The 26,217-nt window shown below is 34.8% G+C and overlaps 1 protein-coding gene across 1 annotated transcript; it reads right to left on the reverse strand.

Moving 5' to 3' along the window:
* Window positions 1-695: 695 nt before the first annotated feature.
* On the reverse strand, window positions 696-9,427 carry LOC131858607 (codeine O-demethylase-like). Its single transcript, XM_059211901.1, has 3 exons — window positions 9,245-9,427; window positions 8,239-8,476; window positions 696-832 (listed from the first exon to the last, which is right to left on the reverse strand). The coding sequence occupies exons 1-3, from the start codon at window positions 9,425-9,427 to the stop codon at window positions 696-698; spliced, it is 558 nt and encodes a 185-aa protein (XP_059067884.1).
* Between the last annotated feature and the right edge of the window lie 16,790 nt (window positions 9,428-26,217).

Below are 26,217 nucleotides of genomic sequence, written 5' to 3' on the forward strand. Positions count from 1 at the left end.
GAGTAGAAAGAACAAAAAATTGACTCTATCTCAAGCTGATTATGTTGAAAAAGTGTTGTAGAGATTCCTTATGGAGAATGCAAAAGCTATCAGCACACCTTTGCCTACCTATTTGAAATTGACTAAGGAGATATGTCCAAAGACATAAGAGGAGGAGGAAAAAATGTCCAAGGTCCCATATGCTTCAACTATAGAAATTTTTATGTACACCATGGTATGCATGAGACCAGACATTGCACAAGCTATTAGAGTTAGAAGTAGGTATATGAGTAATCCTGGATTGGAGCATTGGAATACATTAAAATAGGTTCTTAGGTTTTTGAGAGGTACATCCAATAAACATTTATGTTTTGGGGCCTCTAATAGTGAATTAGTAGGTTATGTAGACTCAGATTTGGTAGGGGATATTGATACTAGGCAAAGTACTATAGGTTATGTCTTTATTGTAGGTGGGACAGTGGTGAGTTGGATCTTTGGGTTGAAAAAGGTTGTTTCTTTATCTACCTCACTGCTAGAGTATGTAGCTGCAATAGAGGCAAGTAAGGAGATCATATAGCTAAAATCTTTCACAGAAGTATTGGGCAAATGATAGGCTAACAATTATTTGTTTACAAACAACCAGAGTACCATCCATCTTGTAAAGAATTCTACCTTGCATTCAAAGACAAAACACATAAGTTGAGGTATCACTTCATTCAGTCAATGTTGTATGTTGGACTATCAAGGCTAGAAAAGATAAATACAGATGAAAATCCAACATAAATGTTTACAAAGGCAGTGACAATGAAGAAGCTGAGCTCATCTTTAGCTTCAGTTGGTCTTCGAGATTGAAAATAACAAAAACATAATAGCAAGGTCCAGGGTGTTTCATTTTGGTGGGAGCTACAGTGTCAGCAGTGTTATGATCAGTCTCCAAGTTGGAAATGCTATGTTGTGGAGTTTGACCAGTCTCCAAGTGGGAGATTGTTGCCATATGGAGCCTAATCAGACTCAAAGGTTAAATTTTCCCCTTTTATCAGCACAGTTTCCCCCAAATTATTTAATGGGGGTTCAGGGAGAGCACCCCTTGCAGGGTCCATAAAGGCGTTGAGAGTTATTTTTCTATTGGCTAATATATACTAACCCTATTTTTGTAACTGAGATAAGTTTTGATAAAATGGCTAAGGGTTATAGTTTTTTGTTGAGGTTTTTTGTAGTACTTAGTAGAGGTATTGAGTTGCAAGAGATTGCTGGTTGTAATTGGTTTGATTTGATAAATAATAATATTAGACTCTATGTTTGGTGGATGTAGGCCAATTTTGGGTAAACAACATTAAAAATTGTCTCTTCATTGCTATTATTTTTGTGTTTTTCATTCCTGTATTTTTGTATTTAATTGATATATTTTGCATGCAATTCCTAACATTGGGTCATTTTAAGATTTCATGTGCAATCATTATACAGAGTGAGGAATTCAATTGTCTAGTATGAAATGATATACAAGGGAACACAAAGGGATAAAATTATACAAAGATATTGTACAATTCCCAAATACCAATTTTACAAAGAAAATAATAATAACAACTTACAAATTCAAGCCATAAAAACTTACATAAAATGGTAGGATATTCACAAATCACCTCCATCATAATGTATTTGGTTGAAGTAACCTGTTTATGACATCTTGTTTGCTAAAAATGGACTCCATATGTAAAAGTTACGCAAGTATGAATAAAAAGGGCCTATTTTATTCTCACCTAAAATATGCTACAACTCTCAGTTGCACCACATGACTAGGAAAGGTAGCTCACCAAAAAAATGGGCCCCTTAGGGCAATATAAGCAGTAAATTGGTAGGTAAGTTGCACCAAGCACAGTTACTGTCTAAATAGAAATACTTTACAACAAAGACTAGAAAAAATTCAACACATCACTCTACACAAGCACCAATACTACTAGGCACCAAGTGCACATGAGAGAGGCTTTAAGGAGTGTGTGAGTCAAAGATCACAATAGAAGTTTTGAGGGTTAGGATATATGAGGCCCAAAAATATTTCTAACATTATGAATTTGGGATAAATGTGCATCAATGATTCACCCCGAATCCACCTCAGGGCCACTAGAACAACTTCTGTGTAAATAGAAAAACTATGTGTGTAAATATTTCACATAAACTACATAAAATTGCCCACAATGAGAGAGGAGAATCCTATGTCAGAATGGAAAATGAGCTCGATGTCCACACTATGTTAAAAATGATATGTGTTCAATGAAATATTGGACAAGGTCTAGATTGAACTAGGCAATATATGATGTCGATGTAAGTAATTTGGTGCTATTAAAACCACCAGTCATCACATAGAAACAACAATAAAAATAATGCACCATCCCAACAATAAATTGAGATAGGATATCAATGAAAACTAAAACCAAAAAATAAATATGGCTTTCAAAAAAATTACCTCACTATAGCCCCAAATTTGATAGCCTAGATGATGAATAAACTTGCACCAATATGCATACCATGTGATTTAATCCTCAATGCATGCAAATTTGATCAGTCATGGACTTAAAGGTAGACTAATAATCTTGGAGGAAAAAACTAACTTTGCAAAATGGTGATGGAAATATAAGCACTAAACATAATTCTCTTGTAAGAAAAACACTGCATCTTAGACCTAGTGAAAATGACAAGGGCTTCACTAGTTGGGCAATATTATATCACATGCATTCATATTGGGGTGTTTAATATTCTAAAAATCAAGAACATTATATTGCCTATCTGGTGGAAATAGGGGGGTTTTAATTTGGGCTATGAAAAATATAATATTTGGTGAAAATAGGGTTTTTAATTTGAGTTGTGTATTGGGAGCGGGTGACAAAAAAGGAGTTTAGGGAAATATTTTTTGAAAATAATGGGATTCTATAGTATGCCATGAAGACACATGATATAATGTAGGCTCACTAAGTGAAACCCCCGTGGTGCAAACTCAATTTCCTGGAAGGAGTTGTAGTCACATTTGCTCTGATACCAGGTTGATATACCTAGGAACCCATGTTGCAAGCCAAACTAACCTCCATAGAAACAAAGAGAAGCTACATGAGAGAAGCTATTTCACTAGTCAATGAACAAATGCATTGATAGAAATGATATATGGACTTGTGCAAATAAATCAAACACTATATGGACCTCATGCAAATAAATCAAACTACTTGAGGGAGTAAAACATGTGATAAGGATGAATGTCCCAATGAAGAAGAGTAGTTATAATCATTCTCTCAAGAAACACAAAACGATATACCTAGCAATGTACAATTAATGTACAACTATAAATAATATTTGCTAAGTAAACTTAAGAAATTGTGCATGGTGTAAATGCATACACCAACATATATTGATTATGGAGCTTCTATTTTAATGTCAGTGGGCCCAACTCTCCTTTAGGAGGGATTTAGAGCTTTAACAATTGGAGCAAAATTTCATTCTTATTAACATCTAATGAGCTCCCAAAATGGGTAAATTACTAAGAGATAGGATTTCCTTCTTTTGATTTTAGAATAAAATGGAGGCTATTTAAAAAAATTTCCTTGATCCTCTTTCCCATTCACCCACCTATCAGGAGCAACTAGTTGCAATAGGTTGGAATATTTGTATTGGGATTTCTTCTCCCAATTTTCTTCTAATGGGTAACAACTGAGTAAGTGTATTGCTAGTGAAATTAATTCAGGTAGGCCAATATAAATTTTGAATTTTTGTGTGGGAAAATGATTAAACATTAAATAGACAAAAAGGGAGAACATCTCTCACTTATTCAATTGAAGAGAGTGCTTCTTCAATAGTAGTTTTGGGTGGAATAATATTGCAATAGCAGTTGTGTATGAACGTGTAGTGAAGAGTGAATTCTCTAGGCATTTGTTGCTCCAAGTGAGTAGTGTGCATGAGAGCTTAGTAGGTAATAATTAGAAAGAAAAATGAAGAATCCAAAAGAAATATTGATGCGTCTTAAAATATTGTTCTCAAAATAGTTAAATAAAAATGATGAAAGAACAAAATATTCAACTAGATCCATCACTTGTTATGTGCAAAAATAAAAAAGAGAGTCCAAGGTCAAAAATTTTAGTGTAGAATATCTCATGTGATACAAGTGATTTTTATTCTTTATTTGATAAGGGTAATGTAACTAAATATTATTTAGGTAAAGAGAGTGTGTTTGAGGGTAAGGATGTATTGAATCTATGAATTTTATAGTCCAAGATTTTAATAACAACACTTTGATAAGAATTTCTATTTTAAGATAATAGAGAAAATGGATTATGATGAAATGGTTTAGGAAATTATGGGAAAATAATTAGAAAACGCATTCAACAAAGTGTGAATGAAACAATGAAGGATTTGAAATAATACAAGGCATTGAAATGATGAAAATATTACTGGTGTAGCTCAAAGAGTAGAGCGTAGGTCATGTTCTCATTTTCACAAGGAAAACGAGAAAAGCATTGGGATATTCACCCTTGTAAAAAACTTTCTTTGAAAGTAATTTAAAAGAAAATATAGCAGAATAAAGAGTAGAATGGAAAATATATGAGAGATTGTATGCAGATTAATTGTTGATGGATCCAATTAAGAAAAAAATAGAAATATTTTAATAATGTTATACAAGCCTAAATGTTTGTATTAAAATGACATATTGGTCAAACAAAGTTCTAATATTTAAGTCAAATTGATTGATTATCATTTATTATGATTAGCACATTGAATAGTGTCATGTAATCTTAAAGACTACAACAAGTCTTCTCTATATGAGAGAAAAGAATGGAAAATCTTATTTTTCTAAATGAGAAGAGAAATAAGTAAATAAGAACTTGCCTTCTATAAGTGTATTGGTACTAAGTGAGGATATAAGACTAGGCACAATAGTGATGGTGATATTGCATAGTAAATTATAAATATTTAGTTTGTGATTCATCTTAGCATCACGGGAGAGTATGTTGGATAACGATGCCAAGCATGTAGTTGGAGTCTTGTAGACAAATCATCTAAATTGTTTTCTTAATTTTTTTTGTAATTTTGTAATAGATTGTAATTTTGATATATTTTAGCCTTTTAATTGCTTTAAAAGATATAAAAAAAGGGAATTCTATCTCTATTCTAAATATTTTAGGTATTTTGATCCATAGAAGCAATTTCGTTTGTCATTTAGTTTGTAAGTCTAAGGAAGACCTTTATATTGAGGTGCATTATGATGTAATCAATTTCATAAATTTGATTGAATAAAATTTTGTCTTAAAATAATTTGTATTTATTTGTTAGAATTTTAGGAATTTACACTCTCAATCAATGAATCGATCTCCTCTACAATGATTTCTACTAGGACATGAGATGAAAGCCAAATACACTAGCTTTAAATTGATAAACCACACTACTTTTTTCTCATTTAAAATTGACTATTTATAGTTAAATATGATCACTAGATATTATAGGTGTGAATGAAATGAATTAGTTGTTCATTCATCTAAGAGAAGGACTAATGTAGTGTGCCCTAATAGATAATTATGCAAAATTTGGAAGCAGAGACAATGCACACGAATTATTTTAATAATTCCATCTATTGCACAATGCCATCCCCATTTTATTTTTTTTTGACAAAAACTAATAAATTCACAATTTCCAATAATTTGAAAAATTATATAAGGAAAATTATTAAAATGCAAAAATTGTGAGATATCTACAATTTTGAAATTAACACATTGTTTAATGCAAAAAAGATAGAAAAAATGATCAAATGAAAACAATAATTTGTGCTTTATACGAATAAAAATTAATTAAGCCCATAATGGCTTCCACTCATCCCACATTAAATTATCTCTCTAAATTTTAAATTCTCTCCTTCCAAGTGCTAGTTTCTCTATTGTGTTAGATCTTATAGTCAATGTAATGCTTGCAAGCCATATCAACACACCTACTATTGCTACACAAGAGCGTGTGGTGTCATTGTTTTCTCTTGTTGTATCTTCAAGGGTTGCAATTGGCTATGGGGGTCTAATCATGTCTTCTCATGAGGATGGGTTATCTATAGTCGATGCTAAAGTTAATGCTCAGCTTCTTCCATCACATGTCTCATGAGGATGGGTTATCTATAGCCGATGCTAAAGTTAATGCTCGGCTTCTTCCATCACATGTGGATGGGACTCTATCTCCTCAATTATCTAGGTGGACTATACCTGATATATCTTCTCCAGCTGCTAGTCGGAGGTTTCACTTGTTCTTGTTTATGGGAAAGGTCTCCTATGACCTCATTTGGAGACCTTTTATGTAGGCCCTATACATATTCTATGACAAGAAAGTTGAGCCTAAACCTTGTGTTTCTTATGAACTCTAGTTGGTATTGAGTGAATATGCGATGGACTTCATTCCTTTTTTTTTCGAATAAGGGTTTGATCTAAATATTTAGTTAATTGTGGCTGTAACTTCTTTATTTACATCGATGGATTTTAGACAATTGGATGCCTTTGGTAGATTTTAATTTGGAGATTTACTTTTGTTCTAGAGTGTTTATTCCTATTTGTTTTGATTCTTCTAATGCCTTTGAGGTTATTTTAGCTATCAGGGATCAGAAAAGGGACTCATATAGTTTCTCAATTAGCTCTTATACCCACTCCTTCAATCCTCTTAAAGATCCTAACAATGTTTCTTCTCTTTGGGTGAGACTACCTCATCTTCCCTGACAATATTAGTTTGAGCCTTCCTATGTAGCAATTGGAAATGCTATAGGTCATTTTTTGAAGGTAGATCTAGAAACTACTATCTTTTCTCATACTTCTTGTGTTCATATTTTTGTGGATATTGATCTCTCCAAAGCATTTCCTTGGGTGATTGTCTTAAAGGTAAATGAAGATTAATGGGCATAACTAATTGACTATGATGGCATTCCATTTCGTTGTAGAAGCTCATTTGCTATAAGACATTTGGCCTCTACTTGTGCTTGTGTGTCTCATGAATCAGTATCCTCAACTTGGTGAATTAATTGTCATCATGATCACCTAATAGTTTATCTTGCTTATTCAAACAACAATTCTATAGATTCATATTCTTCTCATCCAACTCCTTTGTGTCTTGTAGCTTAAAACCCAATTCCTTCTCCTTTTCCCAGACAATTGAATATTGACTAAATGTCATTCCTAAAAATCCACAGGCCATGATGGCTATTGTTTGTGGTTGTTCATTCACCTCCCAAACATCTCTTGGTTCTATGAATCAAGTTAAAGAAACCATGTCTTACCTTTTCCTTCATAGTGTTCAAAGGCGTTCTAAAGGTTCATCCTTCCCCCTTTGAGAATTTTTCTGATTTTGATGATGGTGCTACCTCCAGAGAATTGTTCAACATAAGAAGAAATATCAGACTAACCATTTTTCTCCTTCTTAGGCTAGATTGTTAGATAAACAGCCCCAAGTTTAGATTCAAATTTGCTTGTATCCTAATCTATTCCAGCTCTACTATTTTTTGATTGGTTACCCTTTCTGTTATTTTTGTGTTTGAGTTTGTTTTTAGGTGTTCCATACTTTTTAAAAGATTCTCAGTTCTTTCAAAACCGTACTTATTATAATAAATTTTTTTTTATTATATTGAATAATATTTTTTTTAATGTAATTTCATTATTTTCTAATTTTATCATAGCCATTAGATAAAAAATCATTATAGTAACTTATTATTCATCATATAACTTTACCAACAACGAGAAAATTAGAAAAAAGACGTACACAATATGCAGATTTCATACTATCATAAAGAAAACATTAAGTGACAACATAAAACAACCATGTATAAACTCAGATAAGTAGATCACTATTGCTAATAGTTAGAAGAATAAACTTAGAGGGACAGCAAGTGTGATTGAACTGGGAGAACTAAATAAATCAAGGTGATCAACTCGGATTATCTATGAACATAATTTATAAAACTTTTGAACTCTGTGTATACGAAAAAGTTGAAAAACCTAGGCATTTTAAAAATATGCATTGACAATTATTTTCTAATGACTATTAGTCAGCTGATATAATCTGCTCCTGTCTTTATGAAGTCTAAATTATTGTGTTGCAGCCATACATTCTGTAAAGGGCACCGAACCTTCCGGCTATTCCATAAATAAAAACAGTTGACTGTACAAGACACTAAAATATGGAACAAAGGTCTAATAGCAGCGGGTTTTATTTAGTTTTTTTAATATAGATTAGTATATAGATGCCGAATTTATTATCAGATCCTTGCAAATTCTAGCGATTTCTTTCCGTTCAGCTTGTTAGTAAGATAGTGACGATTGTAGTCTGCATGTTTATAGTTTTTGAACAGCTTTGGGTGATCTTCATCTATCAGTTGAGGCAATGGACCCAACTCAACATCGTAGCTTGGAGCATGAAATGTAACCATCGATAATCTTTCTTTGTTTCTGTATATTACTGTTCTGTGCTCAACAGTCTTGCACTCTCCATTTGCCAAAACCTCCAACAATTAAAGCACTTAATTCATATAGATTCAATGCAATTCGAGTTATTTTGGCTAATGGAAACTTGTCTAGACATACCTTTAGAGTATCCCCTATGTTGATAACTAGTGCATCTTGGATTGGCTCTACAGAAATACCTCTAGAGTGTCCCCTAAATTGATAACTAGAGAATCCGGGATTGGTTCTACAGAAATCCACTGGTTCTGCCTAAGAATCTACAAACCTACAATTATGACGATTAATTCCGCTGGTAGAACTACTATTTGTCTTTAGGAAGTAAGTGTTCAAGCAATGCTTTATTTAAAACGCAAAGCTGCTAGTTATTTCATAAATAACAAAAACATTAAAAGATGAAACCACAGGCTGATAGCAGTGGGTTTTATAAAATTATTTAATAGAGTTCATATCATATTGATATCGCAATTATTAAAGGTCAAATCCTTGCAAAATCTAGGGATTTCTTCCCGTTCAGCTTGTTAGTGACATAGTGACTATTGTAGTCTGCATGATTATAGTTCTTGTACAGCCCTGGATGATCTTCATCTATTAATTGCTGTAATGGACCCAACTCAACATCGTAGCTTGGAGCATGAAATAAATTCGAATTGGAGGATGATCTTCATCTATTTCTTTGTTTCCGTTTGTTACTGCTCTGTGCTCAACACTCTCGTACTCTCCATTTGTCAAAACCTGCCAACATTCAAACAATATGGGTTCATTGACATTTAAATTCATTTGTCTAATGGAAACTTTTCTGGGCATACCTCTAGAGTGTCCCCTATATTGATAACTAGAGCATCTGGGATTGGCTCTACAGAAATCCACTTGTTCTGCTTAAAAATCTGCAAACCTACACAGTCATCATATTGGAGCAACACAGTAAGAGCGCTACCATCAGAGTGTAGATACCTCCATTGAATCACCGGAAAACTCGTGCAAGAAACCATGCACTAGCGAGATCTCAGCTCATGATTATCAATTGATTTGCCTTCAGTGAAATGGATTTAAATCACTGTGTGTATTACAGAATTCGATCAATGACTTTGCCCATTTCTATTCCATAGAAAAACTCTAGTTGATGAAAACGAAATGAAATCTGCATAGATTACCTGAACAGTAGCGGCTTTGCATGCCAAAGGTTTTTCTTGCGGGTAGATTTGGGCATGATTCCCAAGGCCATCATGTTACACAAGTCTAGCTTCTGGTCATCTGAGGTAATGAAAGCGTGACCGTAACCCGCAAGGAAAACCATTGCATACTTATCCTTTTCTTGAAATAGCAAATTGATGAACTCCCTCGCCACCTTCTTTATTAGCTCCAGTAGACCCAGGTCGATTCCATGATTGAACACCTGAAGGAGAAGACAAAAGAATTCTGAATCACACTCAATTTTTAGCATTTCAAAATGATACTCAACCAAGGCCAATTAGATTCAATATCTACCTTATATTATATATATGAATATACAAAGTTATGTTGACCCAAGAAACTACAATTTGTATAAATGTCCCATGTCTTTTGAAATACTTAGCGAGTTAACTCAGAAGCTCATAAAATAATAATGCAGCAGTCAGACATCATGTCATTGATAGTATATATAGGCAAGCAAGAGCGAACATGTCATGGCCAAGAATCTTTGGACTCTTATGTCGCTTTTTAGTAGACCGTTGGACAGATGCTTGATTGTGATCTAATCATAAGTATTATATTTACATTAATAATCAGTTGTCCTAATTATTTATGATTAGCGCTTTACTGTTGCTACACTGTATTATTAATCACAATCATTTGTAATTTGAGCTAATGTTAATTTTTTTAAATAATAGATTATAATAAATATATGAAAACTCTATGTAAGATCAATACATATCTTCTTATTTTGGACAGTTTTTTTTTTAAATTATTTTTTTCTTAAATATTCTAAAATATCATTATTCCTAAAAATGAAATTAATGTTTTGGAGAATAATTTTTTTATGGTTGGATGATGGAAATTCACATATAGAGGATTTAATGGCATAGTCATAAAATATGATACTTCTATTAGTTAAGAGTAATGAAAAAATATAGAAGGATTAATCCCTTGAATGTGCTAATAATCTCTTTGTTTTTTAATCTGGTTCTGTTAAAAATGTTGTGATTGAAAGTGAATAGTTTTTCACTATCTTGTTAATTAGATTCTACCTTTTATAGTTTGGCCTTTCATATCTATGTAGGTTGCTTATTGACCCTTGAGGCTCATTATGAATGGTAATCTTAAAACTTACCTTTGCATCAATGTATTTTTTATTTAGTATTATTTAAAGAATTATTGTTTTCTTAAATTTATTAAAATGAAAATTCTTCCAATTTTTTTTGAAATTATGGTTTGTGCTCCAATAATTTTTTATGGTTGGATAAAGGAAATCTAGTTATATAGACTTGAATGCCATAGTCAAGAAGGATGATACCACTTTCTAGTGAAAAGCAATGAAAATCTTTTGAAACTAATAATGGCATTGGAGAGTCACAACAAGATTAAAACTATTCATAGTCTTGGTGTCTTATATAAAAGGGGAGGCATTCCTTTTAAAAAATTTTAATCTTTACATATTAAAATGACATTCAAACTTGGGAAAATTTGATATCATAGTGCTTCTTATAAAAATAAAGTCATGGATATTTCCATAAAGGAGAATGACGACACCTTTTCTTGCCCTCTTTGAGAGTCATTGTTGAAACTTAAGACCTTAAGAACAGCTTTGGTTTTAAAGATGCTAATGTTGTTCATGCTAGGGATGATGGTGGTATGAATAGAACCACCCTAAATATTGAGGATCTTAAATGTGTACATAATCTCTTTTTATTTGAATTTGGCGATGTTATAAATGGAGTGCTTCAAAGTGAATTTTTTCTCTACAAGTGACTAAATTGGTAGATTTTACCATTTATGATTGGACCTTCTACATATACATAGTTTTACTATTGACACTTCTTGGCTGATTATCAATGACAATATAAAAATTTCCATTTATACCAATGGATTTTTAAATTTTGTATTATTATTTACAATAATTTTGGAATTATTTTATTCTCAAATAGATCTAAATGTTGCTTCTCCAAAAAAATTATGAGATTAGTGTTTATCATGTTGAATTTTCAAGCTTGCATTATGAAAATACACCAATAGGATTTTCTAATAATGATTAACACGAATACCTCTATTTTTGTTAATAGCAATAAAGAATACTTTGCAACTAGTAATTGAGTTGGTGAGCCACAACAAAATTTCATTTTTTGACACTCTCAATGCCCTACATAGAAGGTAAGAAATAAATATAAGAATACCACCATGAGAGGGAAAAAATCTGCCACTACCACTACTCTTCATGATTCACCACTCAATTCAATTACTATTAACAATACCCCGTACTTTACATATGGAAATTCCTTTTAGGCTAAGTAAAACTTAATCTCCTAGTTTTCCTTGTAGAAATTGTCTCATCTATATAAGGATATTGCCATGAATGGGAACAAAGACAATATTTCTTTCACTCTTTAAGATTTATTGCTTAACTAGCTACCTTTAGCAATTGATAAGGTTTTATAGATTATGTTAGTTTTAATGATATAGTACTGGTTATAAATATATAATCACCTAGAATATTTAGCATGTTGAATGTGAAAATGGTCCTCTTGTCTTACAATTCAATTTTTTTATAAAAAAATGAACTAATTAAAACATATGACTTTCTGTCTATGAACTGAATAATTGATAATTTCCATGATGTATGGTTGCACCTTCAAGAGATAACTAAGTTGAATACTCACACCTAATTGGTCTATTATTAATTCTAATCTATAAATTAACCCTTGCACTAGTTCAATTTTATAATTACCTTTATCTAAAATATTTTTTTAATTATTTTTTTTCTTAAATATACAAAAAACTTATTTCTTTAATAATATTTATTTTGGAATTTTTATGTGTATTTTTTGGATCAATATACTTGTTAACACCACACATAGTGATGCATCACTAGGAAGAGGAAAGTAAAGAATTGGATGTAGACCTAGAATTCAAAATAGGTAAGACATAGTGAGTTCTAGTAAACAACGAGCAAATGAATATAATTATATTGCTCCTTATTTCTTTAACCTTAGTCCTCCTTTAATCTTATCTTTTTAGTCCAAGTTTGTGTGTTATTCCTTCATATTCCTCATCTTGATGATGGGGTTCATTAAGTGTGATCTAAAATCTCAATGAAAAAATGTACAAAGTGAATCCAACAAAATCCCTATTTATTAACATGCACTATGAAAAATTAATATCATCGAATGTTGTTTCTTCCAAAGATTGTATAGAATTGGGGGTTCTGAGGATAAATATTTATGATTGGATGACAAAAATAAACCTATAGGAGAATTGAATGCAACAATAATGATTGATGATACCTCTATTTGTGTGAAAATCAATGAAATTATCTTACTAGTAGTAATGGATTATTGTATCCATACAAAGACTTAGGTTACTCTCAATTCCTTACATGCAATGTAAGGCATTACTTATCAATGGCACCATAAAAGGGAAAAATAGTCCCATTAATATATTTATTTTTAAGTCACTACTCAATTTAAGGACTATTAATAATATCCCATGCCTTGCATAGAAATATTATATTCAGGCTAGGGAAAAATAAATCTACCACTTGTCCCTATATAATTCATGGAAGATTTGTAATGACATTTCCATGAAGGGGAAAATGACACCATTTCATCTCCTCTTCAAGATTCATCGCTTGAATTAAGACCTTCAAAAGTTATAATTTTCTTTTTGTAGATGGGAATAATTCAAGATATAGGGATAATGGTGATGATATATGAACGTCCAAGTTGCATCATCCAAAAATATTATTTAGTTTTTAAATACGAGCTAAAAATTGGAAGGTTACACTTTTTAGTAAGTTGTCATTTGTACACGTATCAATATAAAATCTTACCCATTGACCAAATATAAAATTGCCATCATGAGTTATTATGTGATATTATGCCTATGGATGTTTGTCATGTGTTTCTATGGAGAACTTAGCAATTTGATCAACATGTAGTACATAATGGACATGCCAATAGATATTCCTTGACAAAGGATCCAATTTGTCATAAATTAAAGCCCTTGAAAGAGGTGGAGGAAAAGGTATGGAGTAATGCTAGAATATGTTTATTTGATAGAATAGTTTTTTGGATGGAATGAAGCATGAAAATATGTGTAAAACTTTTATTCCTATAGTTGATATAGAAGATGATAAAAAGATACTTGTAGGGGTTTTAGATTTGTTGAATGAGTTTTAGGATATTGTTTTTAATAATGTGCTTGAGGGCTTACCTCCAAGAAGAAAGATTAGTCATCAAATGGACTTGATTTTTAGAGATAATTTTCCAATTATGGCAGCCTATAAAATGATTCCAATGAAGAATGATGAGTTGAATAGACAAGTGCAATAACTATTATAAAAATAATTGATTAAATTGAGTTTGAGTCCATGTGCAATACCTCGATAACTAGAACCACAAATTGATGGAGAATGGAGGATTTTGAACACCTACAAAGACTAAGAGGATGGTATGAATCAGTCTGAAACTTCAAAACAATTATTACTTAGCTTATTTAATATCAACACAACAAGCAAAAACACATAAACACATGAACACCATTTGCATAGAAAACCCAAATAGGGAAAAAACATGGTGATAATCTAACTCACAATATGAATAACAATATTTAAAAAAATTTAGGCTTGCAACCAAGGAGCACTAACCCTTGAAGGACTTGCAGACCAAAGGCGCACTACCTTAGACAAGACACAAAAGGACTTGTATAGTTGAAGAACACTTTTTGAGGAAAAGATACAAACTACTACCAAAGGGCTCACTATCAATCAACAATGAATGAAATAGCTAAATTGAAATTAAGAAGGATTCTTCTGATCATGAAATTATCCTTGAACAATAATAAAGCAACCAATAATATGGAAAATATCTCTGATGGTCTCCACTGTCACAACACTTTGTCTTGGAAAATATATTAGCTTCAAAGCTCTTCTCAAACTGACTTTTGCATCACCAAAAACTCAAATCTGCTTATAAACCATTCACTTACAATTCTCACACAAATTCACTTGTCATCTATACTCAATTCATCATCCACATCTTATATATGAGCTACAACATTAAAATCTTAATCAAGGGTCGACCAAAATAGAATAAGCAATATTTCACAAAATAAGCCACCTGGGCCTATAATACGTAGATTGGTCCACTCTAGGAGAAAGAGGGAACACAAAAATATCATAAAAAATAATCCCATGAATGATCTGACAAACCACAGAAGTTAACATATGTTCGAAAGAATGTTATAAAACATAATGTGTAGATATAATCAATCAATCAGCCACATAACCATTTTCAATGCTAAATACTCCATCTGGATCTCCACAAACCAAAGTGAGACTCAAACAAACATCTCAAAACATCTCCCAACACATATCTGAACTAAAATAACATGATCCAATTAACCACAACTCAATCAATATATCTAGAGTGTACTAAAGTGTAAGTGCACCAAGATGGTGTGCAAAAAGGGGGGTATAAGTGGACACTTTTTTCTTCTGAAATTAGGTAAACCTGAACTTGGAGGAGAAAGTTGAGAGTCATTCGCTCAAGATATAAACATGCTCTAAGAAAAATGATTGTAATAATCTGAATCTAGTTTCCCAAGTACTAATTTTTTTCAGAATTGGATAAGATTAAGGGGGTCAAATCCTTCGCGCACGAAAGACAGACCTTGATTTTTTCTAAAAAACATAATGTAGTATCTGACATGTGCATCAAAAAAGTCATAGCTAGATTTAGTATTTTGATAAATCCTTTGGCAGAAAGATAGTTAAGAGTGAGCACTATAAGTTGTGTATTTTTTTTTTGTAATTTTTTGTTGAGTATTTTTTTTTATGATTTTTCCAATCGATCACATTTTGAAAATCAGGTACCTGTTCGTGCACAAAGCATAACTTGCACCAAAACAATTGAAAATGCAATTTTAAAATTTTTTTTTTCTAAATAATCAAGTACACTACAATAATATATAAATTTTTTTTTACTTATAATTTCATAGACGAGCGAAATGGAGGTGTTTGAAGGCAGCAAGAGCAGCAGTGGCGATAGGAGCAGGGTTATCGATGTGCAAAGTTCTGGCGCTCAGGCCACGAAGATTGGATCATGGAGCGATGAAGCAGATATTGCCTTTCCCATTGAAGCAAGTAGGTTGCAACCCACTCAGAAACTGGCTAATTCTAGGAAGGCAGACATATTCCATGGTGACAGATATCCTAGACCATGGATGAATTATGGAAATCTGTATTCGAGTGGCAACCAGTGCCTTATTGACCTGCATGAATGGAAGGAAAATGGTTTCATTTGGAGTAACAAAGGTTGGTTTCGCAAAGCCAACCATCTTGCTTCTAAGCTTCCCCAAAAATGGCAACCATCACTTGAATCTAGCATCCCCAATGCAGCAATTAAGAGAGGCAATCCTCACTTTGAACCCAATCTTGTCCCTCCAAAATCTTATGGTAATTTCCAAATGCGGAATGGGCACTTCGGGATAGATAACTCAAGGGCAAACCATGCCAGGTTTTGGAGATCTAACTTCTATCCTTAAAATTAGAACCCTTGGTCGAATCGAGAGGGAAACCTTGACTTTCGAAGATGGACCTTCCTCCCTCATCGACCCAGTCATCCTAAACCAGTAAGAAAAACTTCAAGACCTATCATATTTTTGAATGAAAACAAAATTAATTCTTCTAGGTCAAGTTTTCATGAGTTTTGCTTTTTCATCAAGTGGGGTGGTGGAAAATGGGTTAAGGACAACTTTGAATACTGGTGTAGAGCACAATGCGGAAAGGATATTAGCATCAATATTCTCCCAAATGACTTCTTTATGATTGAATTTATGAGAAATGAGGAGAAATGGCAAGCTAAAAACAAAGGTCCATATATTTTGGATGGTGTTGAAGTTCACATCATTGATTGGCAGCCCAATTTCAATCCCCGAACTCATGTATTATTGCATAGTAAGGTATGGATAAGATTCTATAACTGTCCCTCAAACTACTGGCACATTGATGTCATAAAGGATATATGCAAAAACCTTGGCACATTTGTATCGATTGATGACATTTTGGAGGATGAAATATGGGGACAGATCAAATCACCAAGATACCCGATGAAGTTAAAATTATTGGTGCTGGGAAGATCTGGATCCAGAAGATTGATAGAGAAGATCAGTTGCATATTTTTCCTAAATGCTTCTCCTTGGATCACTGTGACTTAGGTTGTGATGTTTTGGCTATGATATAGAGAAGTTATTCTTGTATACAATTTCCTATTGAAGAAAATCTGCAATCGGAACCTCCTACCTCCATTGATACCGGGGATGATTTTTGCAACGAAATTCATGATAATGAGAATATTCCATTAATTGAGGTAACTCCTTTGAACATAGCTCCTCCCTCCTTTGGAAGAAGTGAGAGCCAAAAAGATCTTCTCATGCTTCAAGAAAAGACTAAAACCTTACAGGTGGATATTGAATCAAAATTAACGAATTCGCTACCAACCTCTCTTCTTGTGCCTAGGAATCAGCTAGTAATTGAAGATTGCAAAATTCACACTCAAGGTATGGAGGCTAGAACTCTAGGGGAGATGGGAGGTAATATTTTCTCCTCGCTAGGTATTGAATTGGAAGATGGTGAAATTGAGTCTTCCTCCTCGAAGGGGGATGAAGACTTTGAACCTGACTCTGATCTTATATTGGAGGAAACTACAAAAGGTTTTGGGAAGTCAGATTCAACCATTGACAAACCAAATTTTAAGCCAAAAGGTGTGCGGGGGCGCAAGTCAAAAAAAGTAATGCTAGCAATGTCTGGTGCTACTAGCGGTCAAACCAAACTTAACTTAGGGAAGGGAAATGCCCTTCCCCAGGAGCAATGAAAATATTATCTTGGAATGTCAGGGGCATCAATGCCCCTGACAAATGGCACTTGATTAAGCGCCAGATGGATGACACCAAAGGAGATATTTGGCTTTACAAGAAACTAAATAGAGTAAGGCTGAGATTGATGCAAAAATGAGAGGTTGGAAATAGTGGAATGGTCTGTTTAGGCAATCATATGGAGCCTCTGGTGGCTTGGGAATCATCTAGAATCCCATGAATGCTAGGATCTCTCTTGTTGGGGAAGATAGGTATTGGCAATATTGTTTAGTAACTATCCTAGGACAAAATGAGAATTTCAATCTTTTTAATATGTACGAACCATCTTCTATTGGTGATAAACGTGCTCTCTGAGATCTCTTAACCATCAGACTTAGCAATATTACTGATGGCAGTTGTGTGGTAGCTGGGGACTTTAATGCAATCCTTTCCAGCAATAAGAAAAGTGGGGGCACTCAAAGGACTGGTACGACCTAGAATGACTTTTTGGAATTTGTTGAGAAGAATCACCTAGTAGATATTGCTCCTAAAAATGGAGTTTTCACATGGATGAACAAGAGATTAGGTTTTACTAAAATTGTTGAATGGATAGACCGGTTTCTTGTTACTAGTGATTGGCTAGGACAAAATCTAGCATTAGAGTCATTGATTCTCCTGCTTATTGGATCAGATCACTACCTGATCTATCTGGAGGTCACCATGGGACAAGCGAAGGGAGGAACTCCTTTTCGGTTTGAGAAAATATGGTTCAGAGTGCCTGAGCTATATGATCTGATATCTATTTGGTGGAATGAACCGGTTCTAGGGAAAAATTTGAGATTATTCATACCTAATAAGAAGCTCAAGTATATTAAGGTTAAGATCAAAGAATGGAATAGGAGCCATTTCAAGAATATTCATATGGAGAAATTAAGAATTAAGGCTGAGTTGGAAGAAATAACCAATTTTGTTATTACTTCAGGAATGAATGGGGATTTATTTAACAAAGAAAATACTCTCAAATCTTATCTAAATGAAATCCTTCGGTGTGAGGAAATCCATTGGCATCAAAAATCAAGGGAGTTATGGCTTAAGGAAGGTGATAGAAACACCAAATTCTTTCACAGATCGACCATTGCCATTCACAATAGAAACAAAATATCAGAGATTATGAGACCGGATGGAAACACTGTGAGGAACTATGAGGGCATTATGCAAGAAGCTGCAAGATTCTTTGAATCTTTAATGAATGGTGGTCACCAGATCGATCATGAAGCAAGAGCCATAATTCTTAACTCAATCCCATCCATAATATTTGATAGTCAAAATACAGCTCTCTTTAATCCTATTTCAATTAATGAAGTATGGAAAATTACCTTCTAGCTAAAACCTAATAAGACTCCTAACCTTGATGGCTTCTCTGCTGCTTTCTTCCAACAATTCTAGGATATCATCGCTCAAGATCTACATCTTGAGGTACAAGAATCAAGAAAGAAAATGACTATGTTAGGTTCTATTAATCATGCCTTTTTACTTTAATCCCAAAAAAGAAAAACCCTCAATAGATGAGTGATTTTAGGCCCATTGCTTTATGCAACACGGTCTATAAGATTGTAACAAAGATCATAGCCAATGGATTGAAGCCCCTCCTTAAACATATCATATCAGATGAACAAAGTAGATTTGCCCCTGGAAGATCCATTGTGGAAGGCATTATCATTGCCCATGAAATGCTTCACATGGTCAAGAAAACCAAGGATTCCTGCATGATTTTAAAACTGGATATTCTAAAAGCTTATGATATGGTGGACAAGGGTTTCTTAATTGATGTACTAAATAAATTTGGTTTTTGCAACGAATGGATCACATGGGTCACGAGTTGTTTATCTTCCCCCAAGTTCTCCAGGCTCATCTCATGGCTTCTTTTCCTTAACAAGAGGAATACGACAAGGTGATCCTATGTCACCATGTTTTTTTTATCATAATGGTTGAAGCCTTAGGTCGATCAATAAGAGCTCTTCAAAAACATGATCATTGGATTGGAGTCAATGTGGTAATAGCGGTTGAAAAATGACTCACTTGTAGTTTGCCGATGATACCATTTTGTTTGGTTTGGCTTGTAGGAGAGAGACAAGAATAATTAAATCATGCCTCAATGATTACTATATGGCTTCCGGGTAGAAAATCAATTGGCACAAATCTGAAGTGTTTTTTGTCAACACTCCGATTAACTTGCAAGGTGTCTTATCAAGGATTCTTAATCTCAGAGTTGCAAACTTCCCAGGGAAATTTATTGGAACCCCCTCTTCATTGGCAGTAACAAAACTTACTATTGGAAGCATCTTATTGATAAGTGCAAATCCAAGCTTGCAATTTGGAAAGGCAAGTGGTTATCCTTTGCTAGGAAACTCACTATGATAAAATTGGTCCTCTCTGTGCTACCAGTTTTTTCCATGGCTTGTCTGAGATTACCAATGGCAATTGAAGATGAATTGATTTCTATAATGAGAAATTTCCTTTGGAATGGTTCGGATGACAAAACGAAATTTCCTCTGGTAGCTTGGAAAAAGATCTGCCAACCAAAAAAAGCAGGGGGTGCTGGCATTCGACAAATCTCGATTATGAATTTAGCTATGGGTGCAAAATTGGTTTGGGAAATTTGCAGTGGTGGTAAACAAAAATGGGCAAGGCTTCTAAAACATAAATATTTGGACTCCCTGGAGCCAAAAAGGATTGTCACTATAAACAAACCCCTAGAGGTTTGGCCATCTGGAATTTATTGTGGATAGCAAGGAAATCATAAGTGATCAGGTTACCTGGGATGTTAGGAATGGAAGGGATGCCTCCTTTTGGATTGACTCTTGGGTTGGTGAAGCTGCCTTATATCTCAATCCTTCACTGCAACCCATTATGGTAGAAACTTGTCACCTCTAGGGTCATAATATCTATGATTATAATTATCCTATCCAAGAAAATGGTATTGCTAAGTTGAAATAGAAGTCCTTGGATCCCTTGGACTTGGATCAGCATCAGAAAGACTTGTTTTTTGACATTCTCAGCAAAAGGGTTATTTTCCCTTCCCCTAAAAAGGACATTATTAGGTGGTGTGGTTCCTCTGATGGTAAATACAAAGTATGTTTTGATTAAAAATTGAAAGAAGAAGCTATAGACAAAAAGGATTGGTGTGTTAATCTTTTTTGGCATCGACATCTCCTTCCCACAGAAGGCTCATTTGCCTAGTTGGCTTGTCAAAAAAAGATTCTAACTAAAGAAAGGCTCTATTTAATGGGTATCAATGGACCCAACAAATGCATTTTATGTCAAGAGCATGAAGAGACTACAGATCATCTACTACTCCACTGCAAGTTCTCCAGCCATTATTGGTGGCATTTCATGGGAAAATTGAGAATCTTTGGTCCCTTCCCATCAGGGCTGGATGAGTGGTTTTTGCAATGGCCTAAACTGGCAGGAAAGGCTATTTTTGCTGATTTGCTTTATATTTTACCCTCTCTTCTAATTTGGGAAATTTGGAAAGAAAGGAATTGCAGAATTTTCCAGGGTAAAGAGATGAGTTTAATGTCTCTATGTGGGAAAATTGAGAACCACCTGACTGAGCTCCTAAATGAGGCTGCTCTATCCAAATAATTAAAGAAAAATATTTATATGGACTAGGATTGGAAAATCAAGGTGGGTCTTCCAAGTCTGCTCATTCCATCACTTTTTAGCAAGGGAACCTTGGTTGATCAGGTCAATCCAAGAGTGGTTGTTAAATGGGAAGCGCTAGAGCCTAGGTGGTGCAAGGTAAAATTTGATGGTGCTTCTACAGGAAACTCGAGTCAAAGTGGTATTGGGTGTATATTGAGGAACTCCGATGGTATTTGTATAAAAGAAATCTCTGAAAAGATTGGAGTTGCCACTAACAATGAAGTTGAATTCAGAGGGGCTTTAAGAGGATTGCTACTAGGGAAGGATCTTCGAGTGCAGAGAATTCATTTGGAGGGAGACTCAATCAATGTGGTTAATGCGGTCCACTATAACAACATCCCTAGTTGGCACCTTAACCAGTGGCTTCAACTGATTCTAGTGTTGCTAGCCACCTTTGTTGAATTTCGGATCAGCCACATCTATAGGGAAGGTAATGGAGAGGCTGATAGACTCTAAATTGGTGATAGCCATTGGTGAATCCCCCTTGGCTCTCTGATTGGGTCTTTCTAACTAGTTTGTTACCCCTATTGAACTTCCACTGGTTGATATGGCCCGTTTATCTTGCCAGTAATGGTTCTTTCCGATTGAGTTTGTCGGTAGTGGTCTTTACCAATTGTCTTTTACTTCCAGTTGATGTTTCTCTTATTGGTCGGTCGATGATGGTGCTAACTGGTAGTATTGCCTCCATCGGTAGACATGGAATCCCGACTATCTCATTAATGAGGGGCTCTCCGGTTGAGTTTCTTACCGGTTACGTTCTCCTTTCTCCTTTCGATTGAGATTCTCTCAATTTGAACCACTGATTGTGGTGCAAACCGTTGCATTTCATTCTCATTTTCCGCTTTGTTTTTTCTTAACCTAATGGTCGTGGTTTTTGATGGATTGATTGACTGATTGATTTGTTCCCCTGCTAAGGTTTCTTCTTTTCACTGAGATGTGGCACACTGCTGTCATTATTGTTCTGTGTCAGTTTGGGCCCCATGGAAATTGGACATAAGTGTACTTTAATTAATATCTAGTTACAACTAGATCCTCTCAATATTTTCTTATAATTACTTGATGGATAAAGTCGGTCGACATTAAGTTGACGATCATTGGCTCAGAAGATGTTTGGACACTGGCATTTCATGCATGTGTGTATTCAATTGGCATGAACTACTTGCTTGGTGCCCGTATCCCCTGGTTTGATGACTTTCTATTTAACAATGGAATGCCCTCATTTTTCAATCAAACTTTTGCATTCTTCACTTGATGACTTTCTATGGAGACCCCAATTCTCCTTGAAGCTACTTGTCAACAGATGGCCTTCTTGGGCAAAATCACTGACAGATGTCTACAGGAGGTCCTCTACTCTCGACACCCTCTTATTCTTTATAGCCTTAAAAGGATTCAGGGGAAGGATTTCCTTATGGCTTATCATAGGTACAGAGCCAATGTCGATATCCTGGCCTTTTTCCTTGCAATGGTGATATACATGGGTACTATCAAGCTGAGAGAGAAGCTTTTAACTCAAATGGTGTTTAAACATTGCCTGTTGGGGAAATTGATGTTGCGTTGGACAATATTGATGCCAACCTGAGAATACTGCTTCCCCAAAATTACTATATGTCCTTGGGCAATGGGGTGGAGGTGAGGAAGTTTGTGATTGTGAACTCTCTAGACTTTGATGCTCTTCAAGAAACCTGGCCTGCCATTACCAGGAATATTAAATTTTTGCTTAAGGTGGCGGGCATTCAAAAAAATTTCATGTTGGAATGGAGGGAAAAATTTCTTCAAGATGAAGAGTTAGCAGGTGCTGATGGATTTGGTATTCTGGAGAATGGAGATTTGGTTGATGGTAATGACTGAGGTTTGGGCTTGGTGAGGATTGGTTCCCAAATGACTACCGACTCCATAAGGAGAAGGCAGAATCAGTGGCTCACTCAAACTATGGCACTGAATGCCCTATAGTCATGGATGTGGCTCATGCTCCTATGGTTATTGACTCTGAAGACTCCCATTGACTCCGGTTGTCACCTCTCCCTCCAATTTCTCTGTTTTGGTTATTGTATTTTTTTTAAAAGGCCTCTATTACCTACTTCCATAGGTTGGTATCCAATGTTTTGTACTTATCCAACCTCCATTGCTGGTATTTTTGTATAAGGAATAGAGCTAGCATAGGGGGTTTTATTCCTAGTTCTTTCCCCCTACCGCTCTCACTAAATCAGGCCTTGTATTCTCTTATTTTGATTAATACAAGGGTGCTACCCCTCTGTAGCTATTTACTTATTAAAATAATAATAATAATAATATATAATTTTTTTTAAATATGGTATAAGTAGATCAAAAGTTATTAAAAAAATGGTACACGTATGTCTCTGAGAACTATGGAGACACTCGTAAAAGAAATTCAATAATAATATATAAATGTTGTTCAAATTTAAAACAAAATTATATGGTTAGAAAGCTCAAAAGATGGGTAAAAATATGGTGGAAACTTTAAAAATACTCTCTTGATGAAGTGTAAACCTGATAATGACAAAGTTGAGAAACCAAGTTCATAAAACAAAACACGTCAAAAAGGATGAAAATAGAGGGAAGCCAAACTTCCAAACCATAGTTTTGTCATAAAAGACTATTCACAAGCCTAAATAGACAAGAGTGCATATGGGGTTTATTTTGAATAAGAACCGTGTACGGGATTCATTTTGAATAAGAACTGCGTACGGGTTTTTTTTTTAATAAGCACCACGTACGCGATTGTAAGGAGAAAATATCGCGTACGTAATTTTGCCTATGATACTCTAACATAAAGAAATTAATGTTTATGTTTAAAATGTGTGTGTGTACACACACACACACACACACACACACACACACACACACACACATATATATATTGTATGTATATATGTATATATAATATGTACGTATCTATATTTTCTGTTGATATTTTATGGGTATTATTTGTATATGTGTATGTACATGTACATGTATATTGATATATATTGTCTTTTGATATCTTATTGTACATTGTATTCCTCTCTCTCTCTCTCTCTCTCTCTCTCTCTCTCTCTCTCTCTCTCTCTCTCTCACACACACACACACACACACAGAGGACCCCAGATAACACCTAATGATATCATTTAAGGTCCCTTAGCATACATATGACCCCTTAAGATCATATGATGTCCTAAGGGGTCATATGATGTTCTAACACATGTGTGGCCCCATTATGACCCTACATGACCAGCAATGATGCCATATTACCTCTTTGAACCATTTGTGATATCTTAAGGGGTCATGTGTGGCTCAATTAGGACCCCACACAACCCCTAATGACATCATGTGACATCTCTTCCTCTCCCCCCATCTCCCTCTCTCTCTCTCTCTCTCTCTCTCTCTCTCTCTCTCTCTCCCTTAGGACTCCACATAACATCACATGACCCTTTAGGAGCATATGATGTCCTAGGGGTCATACGATGTCCTGAGGTGGCAAGATGAACAATTATTACCATTATATGATGTTCTAACACATGTGTGACACCATATGACCCCTTAGAACACCATATGACCCATAACGACACTATATGGTGTCGTAAGGGGTCATATGGTGATTTAAGGGGTTATAGGACACTTTATGACCCCTAAGGACACATTATGACCCATAACGACACCTAAGGGGTCATATGGTGTTGTGAGGGGTCATAGGACACTGTATGACCCCTTAGGACACAATATGACCTCTAACAACACTTAAGGGGTCATATGGTTTCCTAAGGGTTCATACAACACAATATGACCCATAACGACACCTAAGGGATCACAAGATACCATATGACCCCTAAGGACAACATACATTCCATAACATGTTATTGTGTCGTAAGGGGTCATATGGTGTCCAAAGGGGCCATAGGACACAATATGATCCCTAACAACATTTAAGGGGTCATATGGTGTCCTAAGGGGTCACAAGATACCATATGACCCCTTAAGACACCATATGACTCATAATGACACCATATGGTGTCCTAAGGGGACATAGGACACAATATGACCCGTTAGGACACAATATGACCCCCAACAACACCATATAACCCTAATGTGGTTTTCTAAGGGGTCATGTGGTGTCCTAAAGGGGTATCTCTCTCTCTATCTCTCTCTCTCTTAGGACCCCACATAACACCACATGACCCTTTAGGAGCATATGATGTCCTAAGGGGTCAAGATGGCAAGATGGCATTACAGTGTCGTAAAGTGGTAAGATGAACCATTATTATAATATAAGAAGAAATACCAATACCACTTACAACAATAAAAAACTAGCATTCTCCCCCTCTCCCCCTTCCTCTATACCTAATGACATCATGTGACCCCTTAGCTCACCACATTACCCTTCAGGAGCATATGATGTCCTATGGGGTCATATGGTGTCCTAAGGTGGCAAGATGAACCATTATTACAATATAAAAAGCAATACCGATACTGCTTACAAAAATAACAAATCAGCATGCTCCCCCTCTCTCCCTTCCTCCATACCCCATCCATACACAAATTCAACTTGGTAAGCAACTTATTTATTGAAAAATTGGCTACAAGCCTCACAAGTTGTTTATAATTGGTTTCTTGTGTAGAGAAAATTCAGTTTCACTTTCAAGCTTTCTCCACCTACCTCCTCCACTATCACTTCTACTCTTGCGTTCTCCATTAAAATTTCAACCTAAAACACAATACTTTCTCCTCCCACCTCTTTCATCACTATATTTTGTTTACCCATCTTGTTATATACCACTTGGAACATAATAATATTATCTCCCACCTCCTTTATCACAATCACTCCTTTCTTTTGAACCATCGAATCCCCTTCAAACATGGCCTGAAAAACATTTGACCTGTTTGCCTACCAATTTATTATAAAATAAAAGACAATGGAATTTCCTTAATCTGAGCTCTTCTCTCTCTCTCTCTCTCAATCTCTTCCTCTCTCTTTCTATCCCTCTCCCTCTCCCTTACTTTTCCATCCTCTCTCTCCCCCCCTCTCTCTCTCTCTCTG

The sequence above is a fragment of the Cryptomeria japonica genome, chromosome 9 (assembly GCF_030272615.1).
Source record: "Cryptomeria japonica chromosome 9, Sugi_1.0, whole genome shotgun sequence".
NCBI classification, from domain to species: domain Eukaryota; kingdom Viridiplantae; phylum Streptophyta; class Pinopsida; order Cupressales; family Cupressaceae; genus Cryptomeria; species Cryptomeria japonica.

Bases quoted from the DNA above. Each gene is read 5' to 3' on its own strand.
- LOC131858607 (XM_059211901.1), bottom strand. From the start codon at position 9,427: ATGGTTTCTTGCACGAGTTTTCCGGTGATTCAATGGAGGTATCTACAC. The intron at 8,477-9,244 runs GTATGCCCAGAA...TAATTGTTGGAG, and splicing joins ATATAGGGGACACTCTAGAG to GTTTTGGCAAATGGAGAGTG. The intron at 833-8,238 runs TCTGATAATAAA...GTTTTTGTTATT, and splicing joins ATCGCTAGAATTTGCAAGGA to TTCAATCTCGAAGACCAACT.